The sequence below is a fragment of the Megascapheus bottae genome, chromosome 1 (assembly GCF_031878675.1).
Source record: "Megascapheus bottae isolate mThoBot1 chromosome 1, mThoBot2.hap1, whole genome shotgun sequence".
In the NCBI taxonomy this organism is placed as follows: domain Eukaryota; kingdom Metazoa; phylum Chordata; class Mammalia; order Rodentia; family Geomyidae; genus Megascapheus; species Megascapheus bottae.
The window spans coordinates 66,221,799-66,242,019 of NC_143509.1; the positions used below are offsets into that span (position 1 = coordinate 66,221,799).

Sequence of the window (20,221 nt, forward strand, 5' to 3'; positions counted from 1 at the left end):
GCCTCAACTCATACACAGAATCCTAGCTATTCCAAGACTGAGATCTGAAAATCATGGTCTGATGACAGCCTGGGCAAAAAGGACTCTGATAAACCAGCAAAAAGCCGAAGTGGTGGTGTGGCTCAAGTGGTTAACAGTTCTAACCACACACACCCCCCCCCAAAAAAAAGGAAAAAAAGCTAAGTGAAAGCAACAAAGAGGCCGTTGATGGCCAGGTATATCCCCCTGCTTTCTCTCCCATGTACACACAGAGAGCCAAAGGCAGTCATTTTGCCATTAGAAGGTGTTGCAAGGATTTCTATATTCTGTTAAACTCTTTAGTGATGGCATTCCAGGTCCCACTGTTGATATCTTCTTTGCTATAAGGGAGATCTCACTGTAATTCCAAGGTAGTGCAATAAAGGTGACTGAAATCCACCCTTCGGTGTGTAACAGTTATCACTTTTAAATGTGCTAATGATCCAGCTAAGACGCTGAGGTGGAAATGGAGTATTCTATCTTGCAGGACCCTTGATCACCTGGGTATGGAAGGTGTGAAGATGATTACTATTGTAGAACCACTTGGATAATTTGTCTGACAAAGCATGGCAACTGAAAAAGAAAATACATGAACAAAAGCCAGCATATGATTCATAAAGTATCTTTGGTATCTCATTAGAAACCTGTTAATATCCTCCTCACCCCTTACAGTGCAGCAGTCTGGCAAGGTATACAGCTTCTTTTGGTGTTTATGCCACTCTTTCTCAATATATGACAAGTGTGTGGAATTTTTTGTGCCAGTGACACATTTCTACTCTTTCTGAACACACAGGAAAGTTGCACTTTCTTTAAGACTCGAGGAAGCGTGATGGGCCACTGTCCTGCTTAGTCCATTACAATTATTATTATCAATTACTATTCCAATTACTATTACTACTATCAGTTACTATAATCGTGATGGCAAAGGGGCAAAGTGGATGTGAGAAAATTCAAGGCAGATATTTGCAGCCATCAAAGTGTTCCAAGTTACCCTGGCACCTGAGTCTCTATGCTATTTGCATTTTAGCATCCCTTGAGTCTCTTTGACAAGGTGAAAGTAGGGAAAAGTGATAGAAGCCATAAATTTAGTACACATGCTGTAGGGAAGTAGCTTAACAAAGTTTCCAAATTTTCTACCTGGCTTTTAAGATCAGAGATTATTTCTTGATCATTTTACAGCAGGCTTTTTCAGAGGTAGATAAAACATGGAAGATAGGTAGTTTGAAAAAATGCAGGAGAGCAGTTTGAGCCTAGCAGGGCTTTCAGGTTTAAGTGAGTGGGAAATGGGTTAATCTGACCAAGTGAGGAACAGCATGGTAACAGGAAGGACAAAGTAAGAGAAGCTAGTAGTGAGGTGGCAGATCACAGCAGGGACTTTGGTGATCAGGAAATAACACAGATAACAGTAACCCAAGAGTTTAAAAGCAACTGGAAGGCTTGAAGGATCAAATTGCCTGTTGTTGCTGTTCTTTTAGGATAAAGAGAAAAAAATTGCCTCTTTGGGCTTGTTTGTACAAAGGTAGTGTCACTGTAGTAAAGATGTCAGGAAATCTAAATCCCAGCAAAGTCATTTGTGAAATGGATCCTGAACTTGTTTTTCCACTTGTATGAAGCATAGATAAGCATGCTGGTCTGCCTGAAACCTGGTGAGGTTGTTACTACTGGCTGGGCCTTTCTTCCTGGATAGTCACCATAGCCATCACCAGCAGATGTACTCTGAAATGAACATACCACCATAGGCCAAATGTTAGTAGTTAAATACCAGTATCAGAAGCACAGAGGTACAATCAAGTTCACAAACACAGCTGGTGGTTAAAAACTCTTAGTGAGAAAAAGAATTCCGCTATTAGCTGCAATTCACTCAAGACTTCCAGTACAGTTAAGACTGAGATTGTTTAGATGAGAGAGAATCTAATAACTACAATCTCTGTTTGAAACATTTGTTAGAATGGCCATTGGGATAAAAGGAGAAAAATCACACATAATGTTCTCGTGGGTTGATGTAGACTCTGTCTGGATCATTGTTTTGCTGATGTTTGGTTGGGCTCCGGTCTTGATAGCACACGTGACTGTAAAGGGGGCACATATGCTGAATCCCATCTTCTCCTCCTGGGTACTTATCCTCAGACACAAATCTCCTGCTATTTAGTCCATTCTGAAAAACTCAAACATTGCTTACATTAGCACAGCAGCTGTATTTTTTTCTCCCCCCCACACACATTGGTAAAAATGGGCAAAAACAGAATTCATTAAAGTCTATATCATTGATTCATTACACCACAAAGAGGTAGGAAGTAAAATGTTCGACTACTTAGGATATTCCAATTGTCTGTTGTTCTTGATGACTACATGAATGAGTTCCTAACATCTAAAGGTGAGATTTCAAGGAATGGGTACTATGATCAGGTTCAGGTTTTGAAATTTGATATTTGTTGTCAGTAAATTGGAGGGCACAATTGTGTACTTTGGGAGTGTATGAAGCAATGTTTAAGGTTGGAATGAATATAGGATATGAGGAAAATTAAATCAAAACAATAAACCTCTAGACTTAGAAATGGCAAATTGGAGAAAGGGCATAGTAAAATGAACTGGCATTTGATCATATGCCTGACAAAACTGAGAATGAGAAATGCTGCCAAAAATATTTTTGTGTCTTGACCTTTCCTTCTGGCTTGACCATGGATAGGCTACAGCTGATACTTCCTCTAAAATGAATTTCCCATGATGCTTTATGATGTCTGTGGTACAGACTCCTCTGCCAGGTTATTGGTTTCATAAAACTTTATTATTTCCTTTGCAGTCTTAAGACTATTTCTAAGAATAGGCAAACTCAAGGACTTTACCATAGACTCAGATAGGAGAATGCTGAATACAATGTACTTTTATAAACCTCCAATGACAATTTACTCAGCATGTGAGCCACCAGCTCTACTAGGCTGATACAACATGACCATGTTACTTACAGAGGGTTGAAGACTGCCAGCTTCTCGCTCTTGGAACTGGGTATGCAAGGGCAATTGTTCAGTCTAGAGAAAAATATAAAATGTTTTGTACTTTTAAGCACGATTCACATGGTAAAATATTAACAGCCAGTAAGATTCCTAATTTTACCACTTTTTATCTTCCTTTCTCTTGACTCTACGTCATGTTTAGAAAGACATTATCTACAATGTTGGCTACAGAAGTTGTTAGACGAGCTTGTGCATAAACTTGAGAGCCCAGCACATATAGTCATCTGCCATTCCCCAATGGAACAGTCTGATGCTTTGAATCAGATTAGTTTGGTGAGGCAATGATACATTTTTTGTCTGTCCTTTTCCTCTTTTACTCCTACTTCCAAAGTGGTTTCATTACTTTCCGAATTAATTTTATCCCCGAGTGACCTTTCTCAGCTAACCACTGCCACCCCAATACATTCTTCAGATGCATGGGGCCTCAGTTTCTCTCCAGGAAGAGATAGCCTCTGTGGCAATTATTAGAACAATTGTTTATCTCCTGTGCTGGTTTAATAGTTTACAAACATTATCTCACCTAGTCCTTATATATAATTCTATAAAAATGGTATCTTTATAGATGAACAACCTTAAGCTCAAGAGTGGTTAAGTAAGCTGTCTCTAGTCAGAGTTGGTAAATAGCAAATTACGATTCAAACATGCCTTTGTTCAATTCCAAATCCTACAGTATTGTATCTCCTGCTTCTAGCTCAGTGCCTGGAAAATACATTTCAGTGGATATACTAAACGCATGACTGAATGTCACAGCACGTGAGCACAGCAATCCTCATGTTCTGCATTCACTGTCTTTGCTCAAATGTCCCTTTGGTCTGGAAGGTTTTTCCCTTAAACTCTGGTAGTTAAAATAGCCATTCATCCTGGCCTGATTAAGTCATTCTTTTATTATTTCCTTCATAAAACCTTTCTATATTCCTTGTCAAAATTAATCTTTTAAATCTGCTTTCCTACTGTTCTTGTTTGCACCTTTATTTTCTATTACAGCACAAATGTGGTTTGTCTTTATAGTCATTAATGTCTAGTATCTATCAACTCCAGTAAATTCTGAGCCTGGCTATAGCCTGAATGTTGTACCTATTCCATTACCCTTCCACCTGCTGATACTTACTGTTCAGTGTTATGGCACTAGGAGGTGGGAGCTTTGAGAGGTATTAACAAAAGCCAGGGCCCCGGTAAATGAGATCAGTGCCATACAAGGGGTACAAGAGGCAACTGTTTTTCCCAGTTTATTATGGACAATCATACAGGCCCTTGCATAGAATATTGATATTGTCATCTTTGGTTTCTTAATGATTTTATTATGCATTTTTATTTTGCAAATGGTCTAACGGGACAAATTAGCATGCTTCATAGATAGGAGCCTAGGTCAGGGGTATCTTGCCTCTGGATACTTGGTTTCTATTGATTCTCGGCCACCATTTTTCTATCCTGCCACCCTCCTCCAGTAATGGCTGCTACCCTTTGGCCTGGAAAGGGTCAGGGCATGTATTCAGGGTAATGAGTGCATGTTTAACCAGTGTCATGCACATTGTGTAGGTTTCTGGGAGTTACAAACAAAGCAATGGAAGCCTCATAAATTTAGTGACAATATAATCATGACATTCATGAGACTTCTTGCATGTGCACTCTGCATAAGGCCTCACAAATTATGTAACTACTTCTAATCCAAGAGAAATAGACTTGGAAAGCAAATACTTAAATAAAATCAGTGTTTTTCCTTTGCTTTTTTTCTATATTAAAAGATTCCTGTTGTGTCCTTTCCATTCTAATGCAAGTAATTAAAACCTGGTTTTACATTACTTGTAGCTGCATCTAATTTGATGAGAGGTGAGGCAGTTAGAAACTTCCATAGAGTGGGTTTGAATTTTTGAAACCACAAAAGATACTCTTTTCTTTTTTTCATATATTTTTTATTGTAATTAATAGAAGGGTTACATATATAATGCAGGTGCATTAATTCACATACATTGATACCCTTTCTCATGTCTTGGTCCCCATTTCCCTCCCTCCCACACCCACCACTCATCTTGTTTTCCCCCCTTCCCTATCCAATTTCAAATAACCAAATACAAATATAACCACTATATCAGATAACAAAGTGAGATACTATAACAATATAAGATAACCAAGGGACAGCAAAAGAGATGAGAGATAACATAGTACATTAAGGACAACAATCATTCATATGGCTTTGGTTTCTATATCCTAGAGGTCCTTTCATTTAGCGTCATACTGTATGGCCTTATGTATGTAGGTTTTGCTCTATTGCAAATCTCTGCTAGAAGAGTCCAAGGTTTCTACTGATTATGACAAATGAGGGAAATCATTGAGCCTATGTTCCTTTGAGTCTGGCTTAGTTCACTTAATATGCTTTTTTCTAAGTCTTTCCATTTCCTAACAAATGGGGCAATGTCATTCTGAAGCATAGAATTCCATTGTGTACAAATACCACATCTTGTTGATCCACTCATCTACTGAGGGTCATCTGAGTTGGTTCCATATCTTTGCTATGGTAAATAGTGCTGCAATGAACATCGTTGTGCTAGTGGATTTAGTATGTTCTTGTTTCTGGACAATTGGGTAAATGCCTAGTAGTGGAATTGCTGGGTCATAGGGGAGCTCTATATTTAGAAAAACAAAAAAAAATGTTAAGCTTGGAGTTAGCATATGAACTAGCAATCCAATCTTAGGGATGTAAACAAGAGAAATGTAAATAATGTTTTCATTGTTCAAGATATCACATAAAAGGAAATACTTAAATGCTCATCAACTAATGGATGGATGAAGAAGATGTGGCATAACTATATGATTGAATATTATTCATCCTTGGAAAGGAATAAAGTGTATGCTACAATGTGTATCCACTGTAAGCATAGTTTGTAAAGCAAAAGAAAGCAGATGCAGAAGGCCACATGTTGCACACATATATCATGTATGGTATCAAGAATTATAAATGAAGTGTAGAAAATAAATAGGGAATTCATAAAAAAAAGATACTCTTTTCTTTCTGAAGACATATCTGGATGCCTTTGTTAAAGATCTCTTATTTAGAAATTCATTTCTCTCATGTCCAGTATTCCTTTTATTACAAATAACGAAACTTAAAATCTATTTGTATTGATTTTTAGAACTCAGTAAAATCCATCATAACTACCACTTTTATCAGCATCCAAGAACCGCTGAAAAGTCCTGCTATAGTCTGTTCCTATTGTGATCTTCAGTAGTCCCCCTTGTCAAATAGTCTGATTCCAATCTGACACTGTTGCAGAAGGTGAAGCAAATGAAGTGATGTCCTCGGCAACCTCAGGTTCCAAATAGGCATATATGTATGTGTATATATGTGTATGTGTATAATGTTTACCAGATGGAGACTAACCAAAGATTTCTGGCAGTTACTTCTGTTCTTTATTTCATAGCCCAGTCATGTAGAAAAATGAAACTGGAAAAGAAACCTTGACCACAGTTTTGGTGGTAACAATAACAGATAAATACCAATTTGGCCTTGCCTCTTGTTCCTACCACCGGCATTGTCAATTGTAAGAGAAACATATTCTAAAAGCATAGTGTTTATGTCCTCAAGTGTTTAGAGATGATTGAAAATATGCTGTTTCACATTTACTCCTACCAGATTCCAAATGGTAAATTTAACATGGCTATGAAATAAACTCTCAAGTCTTCATGATGATTTTAGTAAGAGTTGCATTTTGTCATACTTCTGAAGCACAGTAGCAACCTCTAAGTCCGAGAAGCATCAGGAGTACAATATAACCACTATTGAATTAACAAAGGGAACTAGAGAAGCGACAAAAGCTATTTTCTTTCAATATAGATTTTAACAAGCCATTGCTTTTGATAGCAATAATGGGATTTCTATCTTTAGATCATGGTTGGAGATAACAAAATTATCCAGAATGATACATATGGCAATGAAGGACACAGCATTTCTAGATGGAAATAAGAAAAACAGCCTGTAGATCCTGTAATTTTCATATACTACTTCCTTTTCTCCATCCCATATTCTACACCATTCAATTACTCTATCTCAGAGGAGCCTCAGAATTTTGCAGTGTTGGAATACATTTTTCTTTTTAGTCAATAAACTTAATTTTAGCACAGTTTTAAGTGCATGGAAAGTTGCGAGGAAAATATAGTTATCATGGATCCTTCCTGTTTATACTCAGAGGCACCACAAACCCATCAGCATCCCATATCACTGGTTACAATGATAAACCTTCACACAAATCATCATAACCTAAGAGTCCTAGTTTACATGACAGTTGGCTCTTTTAAGGTTTCAATTACACAATGACATGATACAACACTGTAGCATTACTTAGAACAATAATTTTGGCACTTTACAGGTAAAGCCAGGCATCAGATGTAATCCTAGCTACTCTGGAGGCTGAGATCTGAGGATTGTGGTTCAAAGCCAGACCATGAACAAAAGGCCATGAGACTCTTATCTGTCATTAACCACCAGAAAATTGGAAGTTGTGCTGTGGCTCCAGTGTTAGAGTGCTAGCCTTGTGCTGAAGAGCTCAGGGATAGTGCACAGGCCCAGAGTTCAAGCCCACAATGAACAAAAAGAAAAAAAAATGCCATATGATGTGCCTCTTCATCCTTTTCCACTTAGCCAACTCCTACACAACATTATTTTTTACTCTATTATTTTGCCATTTCCACACTGTCATATAATTAGAACCATTCAGTATGAAGTCTTTTCCGGCAAATCTGAAAATTCTTTCAACTTAAGTCATATATGTAATCTGTCATATATTTCATATCTTTTCTATTTTTCATATTTTAAGTTATACATAAAAATATATTCTTTCATGTCTTTTCATGGCTAGACAGCTCATTCTTTTTCAACACTGAACAGTAATTCATAGTCTAGATGTACCATAGTGTGTTTTTGCTCATTCATCTACTGATGGACTTCTTATGTTGGATGCTTCCAATATTTGGCAGTTATGATTAAGGAGGCGTATGCCACAAGCTTCTACATGAAGGTTTTATGTGGGCACAGATTTTTAGTTTAACTGAGTAAACTCCAAGAAGCATGATTTTATAGTAAGAGTGTCCTTAGTTTTATAAGGAACTACCAAGTCTTCCTCTAATGGATTCCATCATTTTGTATTCTTACCAGCAATGAATGGGATTTCTATTATTCCATACCCCTGTAAGTACTGAGTGTTTTAAAAAACATTAATAACTATAATATACAAAGTGTCTTGCCTAATAACTCATATATGTTTTCTATTTAATATTTATGTACTGCATAAAACCAATATTTTAACTGTTAGAGCCACAAAATATATTATTTCTATTATTCTTGTATATATTCCTAGAAAACCTCAGGCTACTCTGAATCTAATGCATATTTCAATTTCCTCACTTACATGTACTATATTGGAGCAATTTCTATGGAACTACAATCCATATTCACTTTCCTGATTTACTAAAGCCACCTAGTCGCTTATGTCTAGCTTTCAAGGTGCTAGTGATACTAGCTTTTCAGATTTTGTTATTTTAGTCAACATTTAACCTTCTCTGACTCAATAAATAAACCATTACCCTTCCTTCTTTACCAGGCATTGTACTTTACTCAGCTTTTGTATAGATAATATTTTAAAATCCCAGAAGCAGAGCTTTCAGAATGGTTAAGGCTTATTTTTAGTGATGACAAGTAAGATTTTACCTACTATTGTCATGGGGCCAACGATAACTCTGGATACTCTGTTTGTTCAAACACCAGAAAATCTGAAAACTAGAGTTCCATTTGGGACTATTGCCCCAGCTGTCAAATTTACATTTGTTTATTTGATTTTTTACACTTCTTTCACATGTCCTCTGTCACAGCTCTTTTTTTTTCCCTCAAGTTGAACCATACTTCTTTTTATCCCCAACACACTATAACTTACAAATCTTAAGAATTGCTCTTTAAAATAAACAACAAAAAGCATTCTCCTATCATTTTCCAGACAGGCTTTCACCAATTGTCTGCTCTGACATTTACTTTTCTCCAAGAATTCCTTCAGCTGAAAGAAGCCGGAACTTCCTCTACTATCATCTCATCTGTATGGTGAGCCCCTCTGGCACCTACATGACTATGTTCCCTTCTGTTCCCATCTTGAAGGGCCTTAACATTCACAAAGATGGTTCATCTTATACCTTCACTCACTTTTTGGCTTTTCTCTCCACTTTAATTATTTCTATACCATGTTCTTTTTTTTACATATATATTTTATTGTATTAATAGAAGGGTTACATTATATTTGTCAGATAGAAGGTACATTACTTCAATCTACACCATGTTCTTAAATCTCTCCTCTCCTGCTCTCTTATATTCTTTTTTTTTAAATGGGAGGCCCAATATATTGTTTATTTGTAGGTGAAACGCATGCTATATACAATGCCCAGAACAAATGTTTTTATTTTTTTCTTCAGGATTTTTTTTCATATATTTTAATTGTAATTAATAGAGGGGCTACAGTTATATTAGTCAGATAGAAGGAGCATTACTTCACACACATTGATATCCCTTCTCATGCTTTTGTCCCCATTTTCTTCCCTCCACCCTCTCCCCCTCATCTTGTTTTCCCTTCTTCCAGGCATACAAATGTGTATAAGCTCCTCCTATTTTCATAGAAAAATGACAAACAATGTCCTGAAACTGTAATTTCCTAAATCCTCCAAGGACCATAAGATACTATGTTGAAAATAAACTATACAATTTATAGGGGAGGACAATTGGGAGGGGAAAAAAAAAACTTGGAGAAAATGAGAGAAGAGGTGACACTGTTTCAAAAAGAAATGTACTCATTACCTGACTTATGTAACTGTAACATCACCTTTACAATAAAAATAAAAATAAATTCAAAAACAAACCAAAAACTACCAAATGATCTGTCTTTGTCCCTTCTACCAATGTCATTAGAAGCCAGAAAGTCATTTCTACTCATGGCTGAGAAAAGTTTATTTAACTTCCGTCTGTATCTGTTTCCTCAAAGAAATGAAGTGTTTCAAGCATTTGCTAAGCTATCCTATCACATTACTGAGTATTACTTATAGCATACCAAACATACCTAAATATTTTAATGTGCACTGATCTACTTTTTATGGAAAAAGAACAAACTGTAGAATAAATAGTTTTCATGCAATCTTGTCCAGTCTCTCAGAAAAATGGAATAAATTACTATACACTGCCTTATCTTTTTAAGAAACTCTGAATCCTTAATAACATACCACTTTGTATTACTGTCCTTTTTTAGTTGGTTTTCTCTTTGTGCTGCTATCCCCTGGTTATTTACTGATGATCAAAGGAACTGGGTCACTTATTTGTTTCCTTTCTCATCAGAGTTTTAGGTTAATACTTAGGATTCATGTTGAAATCACTTTCCAGTGGACTCAAACAGAGGTTTCTGGTATTACTAAGTCCGAGAAAATCTAGTTATTTTCTTTGAACTAAGTCTTTGCTCCATGACCTGTATTCTTCTGTTTTATCCGCTTCAAGATGTTGTCTTGTCTTCTGACATGCTCTGCCTCTGATAATACCACCAGTGAGGCATGTCTTGTTCTAATATCTATTTCTTATGCTGACATGGGGTAGATTTTTACTTCTGCTTCCAGTTATGGAGAAATACTGGACAACTGTGCTACACAGAACTGAGATCCTAAGACAGACAGACAGACAGAGAGACAGACAGACAGACACACACACACACACACACACACACACACACACACACACACACACGTATCTTCTGACAGCCCTAACTTCCCTCTGACAGAGAGGAAAGTTAAAGATTACAAGGTCTTGATGAGCTCTGAAATAAGAATTCAGTCTATAGGTAAGTTGTGATGACTGGAATCTGTGGGATAGGGGATTCAAGAGGGAGGCACACATAGAACCACACACTGAAAACACTCCAGACACCTGAATATGAGTTGCCTTGACAAAAATACCAGTCTGAACATAAAGAGAGCAGAGAAAAAACAAATATTGGAGAAGTTACTAGGGAGCTCTTATCTTAGCCTTGAGGAAAGTATGGTGGGTATGGCGATGGCTTCCTTTGCTGTCAGAGTCCTGAGATAGCCCAGGTCCTCACATGGAAACAGATAAGGATTGAACATATATGTCTGGTCACTCTCAGTTCTCCTATAAAGTCACTAGGATTGAGTATGGGGGCTCCATTCTAAAAATCTAATCTAGTCATAATTATGTCTTCAAAGCTTACCTTTGAACATTATACATGGATAAGTTTGTACATTCTTAATATTTCACCATGAGGAATAAATTTCAACATAGAGAGCTTGGATGGACACTGAAATCACACCCAAAAATTAGTACTGACATTCAGTAACAATTTAGGGTTCCACTTTAGAACTAAGGCTGAAGTAGTAGCTTTAAGAAAATAAACTACAGGGCCGGGAGTTTGGCCTAGTGGTTAAAGTGCTTGCCTAGCATGCATGAAGACCCGGGTTCGATTCCTCGGTACCACATACATAGAAAAAAGCTGGAAGTGGTGCTGAGGCTCAAGTGGTAGAGCTCTAGCATTGAGCTCAAGCCCAGGACTGGCAAAAAAAAAAAAAAAAAAAAAAAAAAGAAACTAAACTACAAACAGCCTAACACAGCTTAAGTAGAGTTTCTCAAAGATCAAGGTAATTTTTAAGTTAACTGACAAAACTAGTTCATTTCTCATTTAGGAGTAATAGAAAAAAATATAGTGGTAATGTAATATTAAAGAAATGTCCAGCAGCCAATTATCATTTATTTTCCTGAAGAAAAAAGAAAAGGTAATAAACTAGCAGAACTTATGCCACAAGTGATATTCTAGAATCACCAAGAAATAATTCTCAAATAACTCAAATTCTAGGTATGAGATGCATGTATGTAATCCCAGACTTGGGAAAAAGGATCGTAGGGTTCAAGGCCAGCTATCATAAATTAGTTTAAGGTGACCAAAGAAATACAGAGGCGTACCTTAAATGGTAGAGCATCTGCTTAGCAAATGTGAAGTGAAAAAAAATAATCACAACCATAACAGGAGAATTAACAATAATAAAAAATGACCAAAGGAAAAGCTGAGATTGTTGCTCAGTGCTAAGTGCCTTCCTAGCATGTACAAAGTGCTCAGTTCATTGCTCAGCATCACACCCGCAGACACACCCCCCACAGACATGTGTGCACACGCACACACCAGAGTGAATATCTAAACCTGAAAATTTGCAATGTCTGAGTTGCAAACTCTCACTGTAAATCTTAATGACAGGTTAAACAGCACTACTTCCCATTTTCTCTCTGGCTTTCATGCCCAGGATGGTTTTGAACTGCGATTCTCAGAGCTCAGCCTCCTGAACCACCGGTGCCCAGAAAACTGGAAGTAGCACTTGGGTTCAGGCTTCAGGACCGACAAGGAAAAAAAAAAGGAAGGAATTTCATCATCAAATCACTGATAACCACTATTAAAAACACAGGAAGTACAGTCAGTAATAAAAGTAAGATAAAACATGTGCAGAGAAATACAGACAAGAATTATCTGTGGCTTCTCACTAGTGAGAATGGAAAAAATGGAAGATAGAATTTTAAGTGGTCAATGAAAAACAAAGTAGTGGTTCACCCATTTTTTTTTTTTTTTGACTAGTCACGAGGCTACAATTTGAGGATCATGGTTTGAAGCCAGTGCAGGCAGGAAGTCCTTGAAACTCTTATCTCCATTCACTGCTCACACATACACACAAAAAACGAGACTGCTAGCTGCTAGAGGTTCAGGGCCAGTACCCATTCCCTCAGATCAAGGCACAGGACCAGCTGAAAAATATATACATACAACATATGTACATGCATACACACATACACACATACATACATACACACATACATGCATACACACATACATGCATACATATATATATTTATATAAAACAGAATTTTCATGTCCCAGAAAAAATATTCAAAAACAACTACAAAGAATGTATCCTAAGTTAGCGAATCAGGTACTTATTTAATGAGATGAATAATTGTTATGTTCTTTGTTATAATTACATATATGAGGAAACTATTCAGAATGTCTCATTAATACAGTATACTGGTAGCCTTCACAGATTAATATTGCTGGTTTCAGAGTGATCTTAAAGTTTTACGACAGGCAGTAATTTGTAATTTTGTTGAGATGTAAATCCTGGTTTGTTTGTTTGTTTGTTTTGCTTTCTTTTGATGTGTGTGGCTAAACACATAAGTAGTTAATGAGCTTAAGGACCACTCATCAGCCATTTACAGTTGTGACTTGTTTTCAACTCATATGATTTTCATAAAAGACAGGGGTATTGGGGCTGGGAGTTTGGCCTAGTGGTAGAGTGCTTGCCTGGCATTCATGAAGACCCGGGTCTAATTCCTTGGTACTACTTACATAGAAAAGGCTAGAAGTGGTGCTGTGGCTCAAGTGGTATAGCTCTACCCTTGAGAAAGCCCAAGGACAGTGCTTAGGCCCTGAGTTCAAGCCCTAGGACTGGCAAAAAAATTCATTATACACTTTCAAACAAAAAGATTTAACTGAAAATGACCCACAGATTTGACATATCAACATGACTGTGCTTTTCTGAAACATAACTATAACCAAGATGCATAAGCAGGCACTGGTCAAGAAGAAATGGACATTTTGACAGAGGCATGGCAAAATACCAAGAGGAAATACTAATGCTCATCTGGGAAACACTAATGGCCATCTTCCCCATCTGCTGTGGTTTATCCTCCTCTGCTCAAATAGAACCCCTACCTGTGTGACTTCTAGCCCTGCTTAGCCTACATTTCCTGTAAACCAACAATAAAGACAAGGCTTTTCTTAAGCAGTGCTAACTCTTTTTCATCTAGCCCAGCCCTGAACTGAACACACTGTAGATCTTTGCTCTAAGAAAATTCTAAACAAATATGCAAAACAGTTTAGAGAGCATTTTCCCTTTCCATTTGGGTTGTTTATTCATATCTTGCAGAGATGTAGTTAGTATCTTAAAATGCAATGCCCAGTGCTCTAATTTATAGTACTTAAAGTGAAATAACCTTTTGAAAACTTTCAAGCACAGGTTTAAATCATGACGCTGATTTAGAGGATAGAAGAATAGACACTTTATCTCAGAAGGTAGCACTAGATTTTTCTTAAGTTTCTGAGAAACTGTAAAAATTTAACTGCTGAAAATCCTGTCTAATCCAAAAGGAAGTCAGTGTCCTCCTCATTAATGGCAAATAAACTCATTACTCTTACTGAGGTACACACTTGTAGACTTTAATTTTTTAAAGTGAAATTTGATATGACAAGCTTTAATCAAATTGCTTATCTTGGTTTCTAGTCTTGCTTATTAACCTTACCTTAAAAAATGCAAGATAGTGTTACTTCTCTAAAATTGCAATATGTATGCAAAGTAATACTTCTAATTAAGCAGATGAATGATAAAAGTGATGGAGAATTATTTACAGGCAAACTAGACCGAAGCCTGCATTCAGTTCTAAGACATATGGCCCATTTCCAGACCATAAATTAGATTATGCATATTTATATTATTTTATGTAATTAATAAAGAACTCATTTGAGCATCAAAATGTTATGATGCTATCATTCTGAGTACCTTTGCTCTTCAGCCTCCTGTACTAATATTATATCTGATCCATTACTTGATCTCCAAATATTCCAAGAAAGAAAACCTTCAATTTAGAGGTTTTCTTGTTGCTATGTTGAAAACAACAACAACAACAAAAAAAAAAAACAAAAAAACATGGCAATTGCCTTTTTTGTAACAGACAGTTTTGCATCTTCATACCCTAAGTGAAGAAATATTACTCTTTATACATATTCTGGGACAAAATATGACTTGCACTATCTCACTGATAGCTGTAATGGTAAAATGCTAAAATAAGAATAAGAATCAACTTTTTTCTCTGGATATACTTAATATTGGCTTTCCCAAATGCATATTTAATCCAGCACCTAAGTTCCTTCTTATATTCAAGTATTCTAAATCTACACTTATAAATACCAGTTAGAGAAAAATTAGATGCTTGTTTTATGAGATAATTTCAGGGTAGAGATGTTTTCTTCAGAAATTCCATTTTCATGTCCTCTGGAAATCTTAAACAATTTCAATGCAAACTATTAACTCTTCTAACACTGGAAAAAGATTAATTTGTTAAGAATGTGTACAGGTCTAAAAATTTATGCCATTTTTGTGGGTATTGTTGGTACTGGGTTTTGAACTCAGGGCCTTGCTCTCTTTAGACAAGTTGCTTTAACACTTGAGCCACAAACCCAGCACCATTTGGTTTAGTTAGACCCTACAGATAGGGTCTTGTGTTTCCACTTCAGTTCAGCTGGGAGAATGATCATCCTATGTCTGCCTCTCAAATATTTGGAATAACAGATGCATACTTCCATGCCCAATTGGGTGATATGGCCTTGGTAACATTTTCCCGACCCCAATCTCTGCCTCCTGAGTAGCTAAGATTAAAAGTGTAAGCCACTGAATCTGGACTCTATACCATTCTTTTAAAATTTTTTTTAACATTTTTATTGTAATTAATTGAAGGGTTACAGTTATATTCACTAGAAGGTGCATTACTCCACACACATTGATACCCCTTTCTCATGTTTTTGTCCCCATTCCCTCTCCTCACCCCCTTCCCTCATCTTGTTTTCCCCCTTCCCTTTCTTATTTCAAATAAACAAATAATCGTATGTACAATATACCAGATAACAAGGTAAGATACTGTAACAATATGAGAATAACCAAGGGACAACAAAAGAGATGAGAAATATCATAGTACATTAAGAACAACAATCACACATTATATAGCTCTTGTTTTCATATCCTGGATGTCCTTTCATTTAGCCTCATCCTATATGGCCTATGTATCTAGGTTTTGAGCTATTGTAATCCTCTGCTAGGAGAGTCCAAGGTTTGTACTAATTCTATACCATTCCTTAATAAATAAAAAAATAACTATAAACTAGAAACAATCTCTTAAAATCTTCAAGACTACATATACTTAAGGACCTAATACAATAGGAAATACAGTGAATACAATTAGTTTAGACACATTAATAGCAAGGGTTGTCATGTGATGGAAATTTTCATTCTCCTGCCTCTGACAACTGAGCTGTAGTCAGATAGATTGAATAGAAATTAGTTACTAGTCTTCTACAACTTCATCATTAGTAACATTCTACTAGTTGCGTGTAAAAGAATTTCTGGGCCTCTGCTCCAGGAATTTACAACTTTCACTCATGTGGCTATTTTTCAAACAGATTACAAATAGTATAGAATAAAGTGAGAAGTCTGTATTATGCTTTTACTTTCTTTTTCCTGCCATTATGCTGTAGCATGTAACCACCTGCTGACCTGGTAATATCATATGGCCAAATCACAAGTGCACAAACTTCTCATCTAAAATTCTTAAGACCACATGTGTTATGAATTCAGGTTTCAAATATTAATTTAGACATAATAATTACACCTGATTGCATATAATGAGTAGATCATAATCATCAAATCATGGTAATTATATTTGTGTTAAGAATCTTGAAGGTTCTCTTATTATTCTGAGTCACATAATAAACTTTTTTTTAATATATATATATATATATTTTTTTTTTTTTGCCAGTCCTGGGCTTGAGCTCAGGGCCTGAACACTGTCCTTGGACTTTCTCAAGGCTAGAGCTCTACCACTTGAGCCTCAGCACCACTTCTGGCTTTTTTCTATGTATGTGGTACCGAGGAATCGAACCCGGGTCTTCATGCATGCTAGGCAAGCACTTTAACCACTAGGCCAAACTCCCGGCCTAATATATTTTTTATTGTAATTAACAGAAGGGTTATAATACATTCACCAGATGGAAGGTGCATTGCTTCACATACATTGGTACCCTTTCTCATGTCTTGGTCCCCATTTCCCTCCCCCAACCCCTACTCTCATCTTGTTTTCCCCCATTTCCTATCCGACTTCAAATAACCAAATACGCATTTATCCAATATATCAGATAACAAAGTGAAATACTGTAACAATATGAGATAACCAAGGGACAGCAAAAGAGATGAGAGATAACATAGTACATTAAGAACAACAATCACTCATTATATGGCTTTTGTTTCTATATCCTAGAGGTCCTTTCATTAGCGTCATATTGTATGGCCTTATGTATCTAGGTTTTGTTCTATTGCAAATCTCTGCTAGAAGAGTCCAAGGTTTATACTAATTCTGGCAAATGAGGGAAACCATTGAGCCTATGTTCCTTTGAGTCTGGCTTAGTTCACTTAATATGATTTTTTCTAAGTCTTTCCATTTCCTAACAAATGGGGCAATGTCATTCTTTCTGACAGCAGCGTAGAATTCCATTGTGTATAAATACCACATCTTGTTGATCCATTCATCAACTGAGGGGCATCTGGGTTGGTTCCATATCTTTGCTATGGTAAACAGTGCTGCAATGAGCATCATTGTGCTAGTGGATTTAGTATGTCCTTGTTTCTGGACGGTTGGGTAAATACCAAGTAGTGGAATTGCTGGATCATAGGGGAGCTCTATTGAGGAACTGCCATACTGCTTTCCATAGTGGTTGAATGAGTTTGCACTCCCACCAGCAGTGTAGTATTGATCCTTCCTGGCCACATCCCCTCCAGCATCTGTTGTTACTAGATTTCTTGATCCTGGCCATTCTAACTGGAGTGAGGTGGAATCTTAGAGTTGTTTTGATTTGCATTTCTTTTATGACCAGAGATGTCGAGCATTTCTTCATGTGTCTATAATAATCATAATAGCTTGGTACTGGCAGAAGAACAGGCCTAAAGACCAATAGAATAGAATTGAAGACCCAGATATTAAACCACAGAGCTATGGCCATCTAATCTTTGACAAGGGAGCCAAAAAAAAAAATAGAATGGAAGAAAGATTGTCTCTTCAACAAGTGGTGCTGGCAGAACTGGTTAAGCACCTGCAGAAAACTAAAGTTGGATCCTTCCTTGTCACCCTGCACTAGAATTAACTCCAAATGGATCAAAGACCTCGGTAAAAGCTGACACATTGAAAACTTTACAAGAAGGAACAGGAGACACACTAGGCCTCCTTGGCACAGGTCGAAACTTTCTTAATAAGGACCAAGAAACACAACAAATCAGAGAAAGGCTGGATAAGTGGGACTGCATTAAACTGCAGAGCTTCTGTATGGCAAAGGACATAGCTAGTAAATTAATTAGGAAGCCTACAGAATGGGAGAAGATCTTCACTAACCATAGAACAGACAAAGGCCTCATATCTAAAATATACCAACAGTTCAAAAAATTGAATCACTCCAAAACTAATCTCCAAAGAAACCACCATCCCATCAAAAGATGGGCCAAAGACTTAAAGAGAACCTTCTCTGAAGAAGAAATAAGAATGGCCTATAGATACATGAAGACATAATACACTTTTATAAGCCATTGGCATAGTACTGGGTTATAGATGACTAGAACTTCTACTTTTATAAAATCAATCATCTTTTTTTTTCCTTTTCTTTTTTTTTGAGGGACAGCATGTAGGCTATACCTAGCTGATTTCACTGAATGCTATCCCCACACTCCATTCTTCATCCAACCATGAATCTATACTATAGATAGCTTGGTTGATGAACATTTTTTTTTGGACTTTAGAAAAGTGGTAAGTATGTATTCCATATATTTCAAAAAAAACTTAGCTGAACCTGAAATATCTATATTGAGAAATATCTATATTGGGAAATATAAATATTTCCCAATATAGATATTCCTATTAAGTGAGGAAACAATGACCATATATTGTAAGAATCAGTATTTCACACCAGATTTTGGTATAAGACTGACAAAAAATTTGAAAATACTTAGAATATATTGAAAAGAAGTAAGATAACAGACTAGGTAAATTATATAGAACATAGTCATAGTAGGCATCCAGAGGCCAAAGTAATCAACGTAGGTTGATGAAGGGTGGAAGCGAAAACCCAGTCCTCATTGATAGGAAGGGAGGATTCACTTGGTTAATCAGGGGGTATAAGAAGTTAGATCATTAAGGACCAGACTGAAAGTCTCAAACCTCTAGAGCTATTCAGATGGCAATAAAAGACAGTGAGCAGGACCTGGGAAACATTAGCCTGCCAATGATGATGATGCAGAAGGGGATGGAGCCAGGGATTTTATTACCAGTTAATGTTGGCAGAGAAAAGGGAAATAATAATAATAAAACACACCAATAGACTTAATTTGAGTATGCATAAGCTAGAAACATGTGCAAAATGAAGACTGTATACTCCATTAAATAACTGCAAAACCAAAAGGGTATCCATACAGTAACAGAAGAGGATAATATAGGAGTTTGAGTCTAGAAGCCAGAAGGATTAAACTCCATTCAAGAAAACACACACATACACACACACACACACACACACACACACACACACACACACACACACACACACACAATGGAAGGGGAAAAGAAATGTAGCAGTTCTTTCTTAGAAGGCCTTATAGGACAAACATGTTAGACACATTCTTCCCTCTCTGAAAGAAGTAGAAGGCTTAATGTTGTTATGCACCTAAAGAGATGGATTAAGAGTCTGGAAGTTTTGGCCTGTGCCAAGGAGCCCTACTGTTTCCCCTATCCTTTCCTGTAATATCTGCTCTTACATTGAGGTCTCTGATTCTGGTGCAGGGTGATCTAACTTCAGTTTTCTACATTTGTTGAAGAGGCTATTCTTCCATCTAGTGTTTTTGGCCCCTTTATCAAAGATTAGGTTGCCATAGGTCTATGGGTTCATTTCTGGGTCTTCAATTATATCCTACTGGTCCTCAGGACTGTTCATTAGTATACGCCTAAGACAGTCCTAGCAGACAATCACAATAGCTTAATAGCTACGTACATATGTCAATAAAATTATGATAACCAAAATGAACTTCAAGATATGGAAACAATAGGGTTGTGTGTATGTGTACTGCTTGCAGTTATTTCTTTTTTCTGTGACTTACTCCCTGTGGTCTCTGTTTTTTATTTCAATACCCCTTATGCTATATACAAGTTTGTCTGATTTGGGGATAGGCAGGAGAATCACAGAAATGGTTAATCACAGAACTGGTGGGACAAAGGGTAAACCAAATCCAAGAGCAATACTCACTATACACTGTTGGAAAAGAACCTTACA

General features: G+C 36.7%; 1 protein-coding gene across 1 annotated transcript in view; it reads right to left on the minus strand.

Annotated features, from left to right (window-relative positions):
* Positions 1 to 914: 914 nt before the first annotated feature.
* The window catches only part of Nectin3 (nectin cell adhesion molecule 3), a 92,694-nt gene continuing 73,387 nt past the window's right edge, over positions 915 to 20,221 (minus strand). Inside the window, exons 8-9 of the mRNA XM_090346821.1 lie at positions 2,982 to 3,044; positions 915 to 2,173 (exon numbers count right to left, since the gene is read on the minus strand). Coding sequence (XP_090202947.1) covers positions 1,994 to 2,173; positions 2,982 to 3,044 — 243 coding nt within the window. The 3' untranslated portion in view covers positions 915 to 1,993. The remainder of the gene's footprint in view (positions 2,174 to 2,981; positions 3,045 to 20,221) is intronic.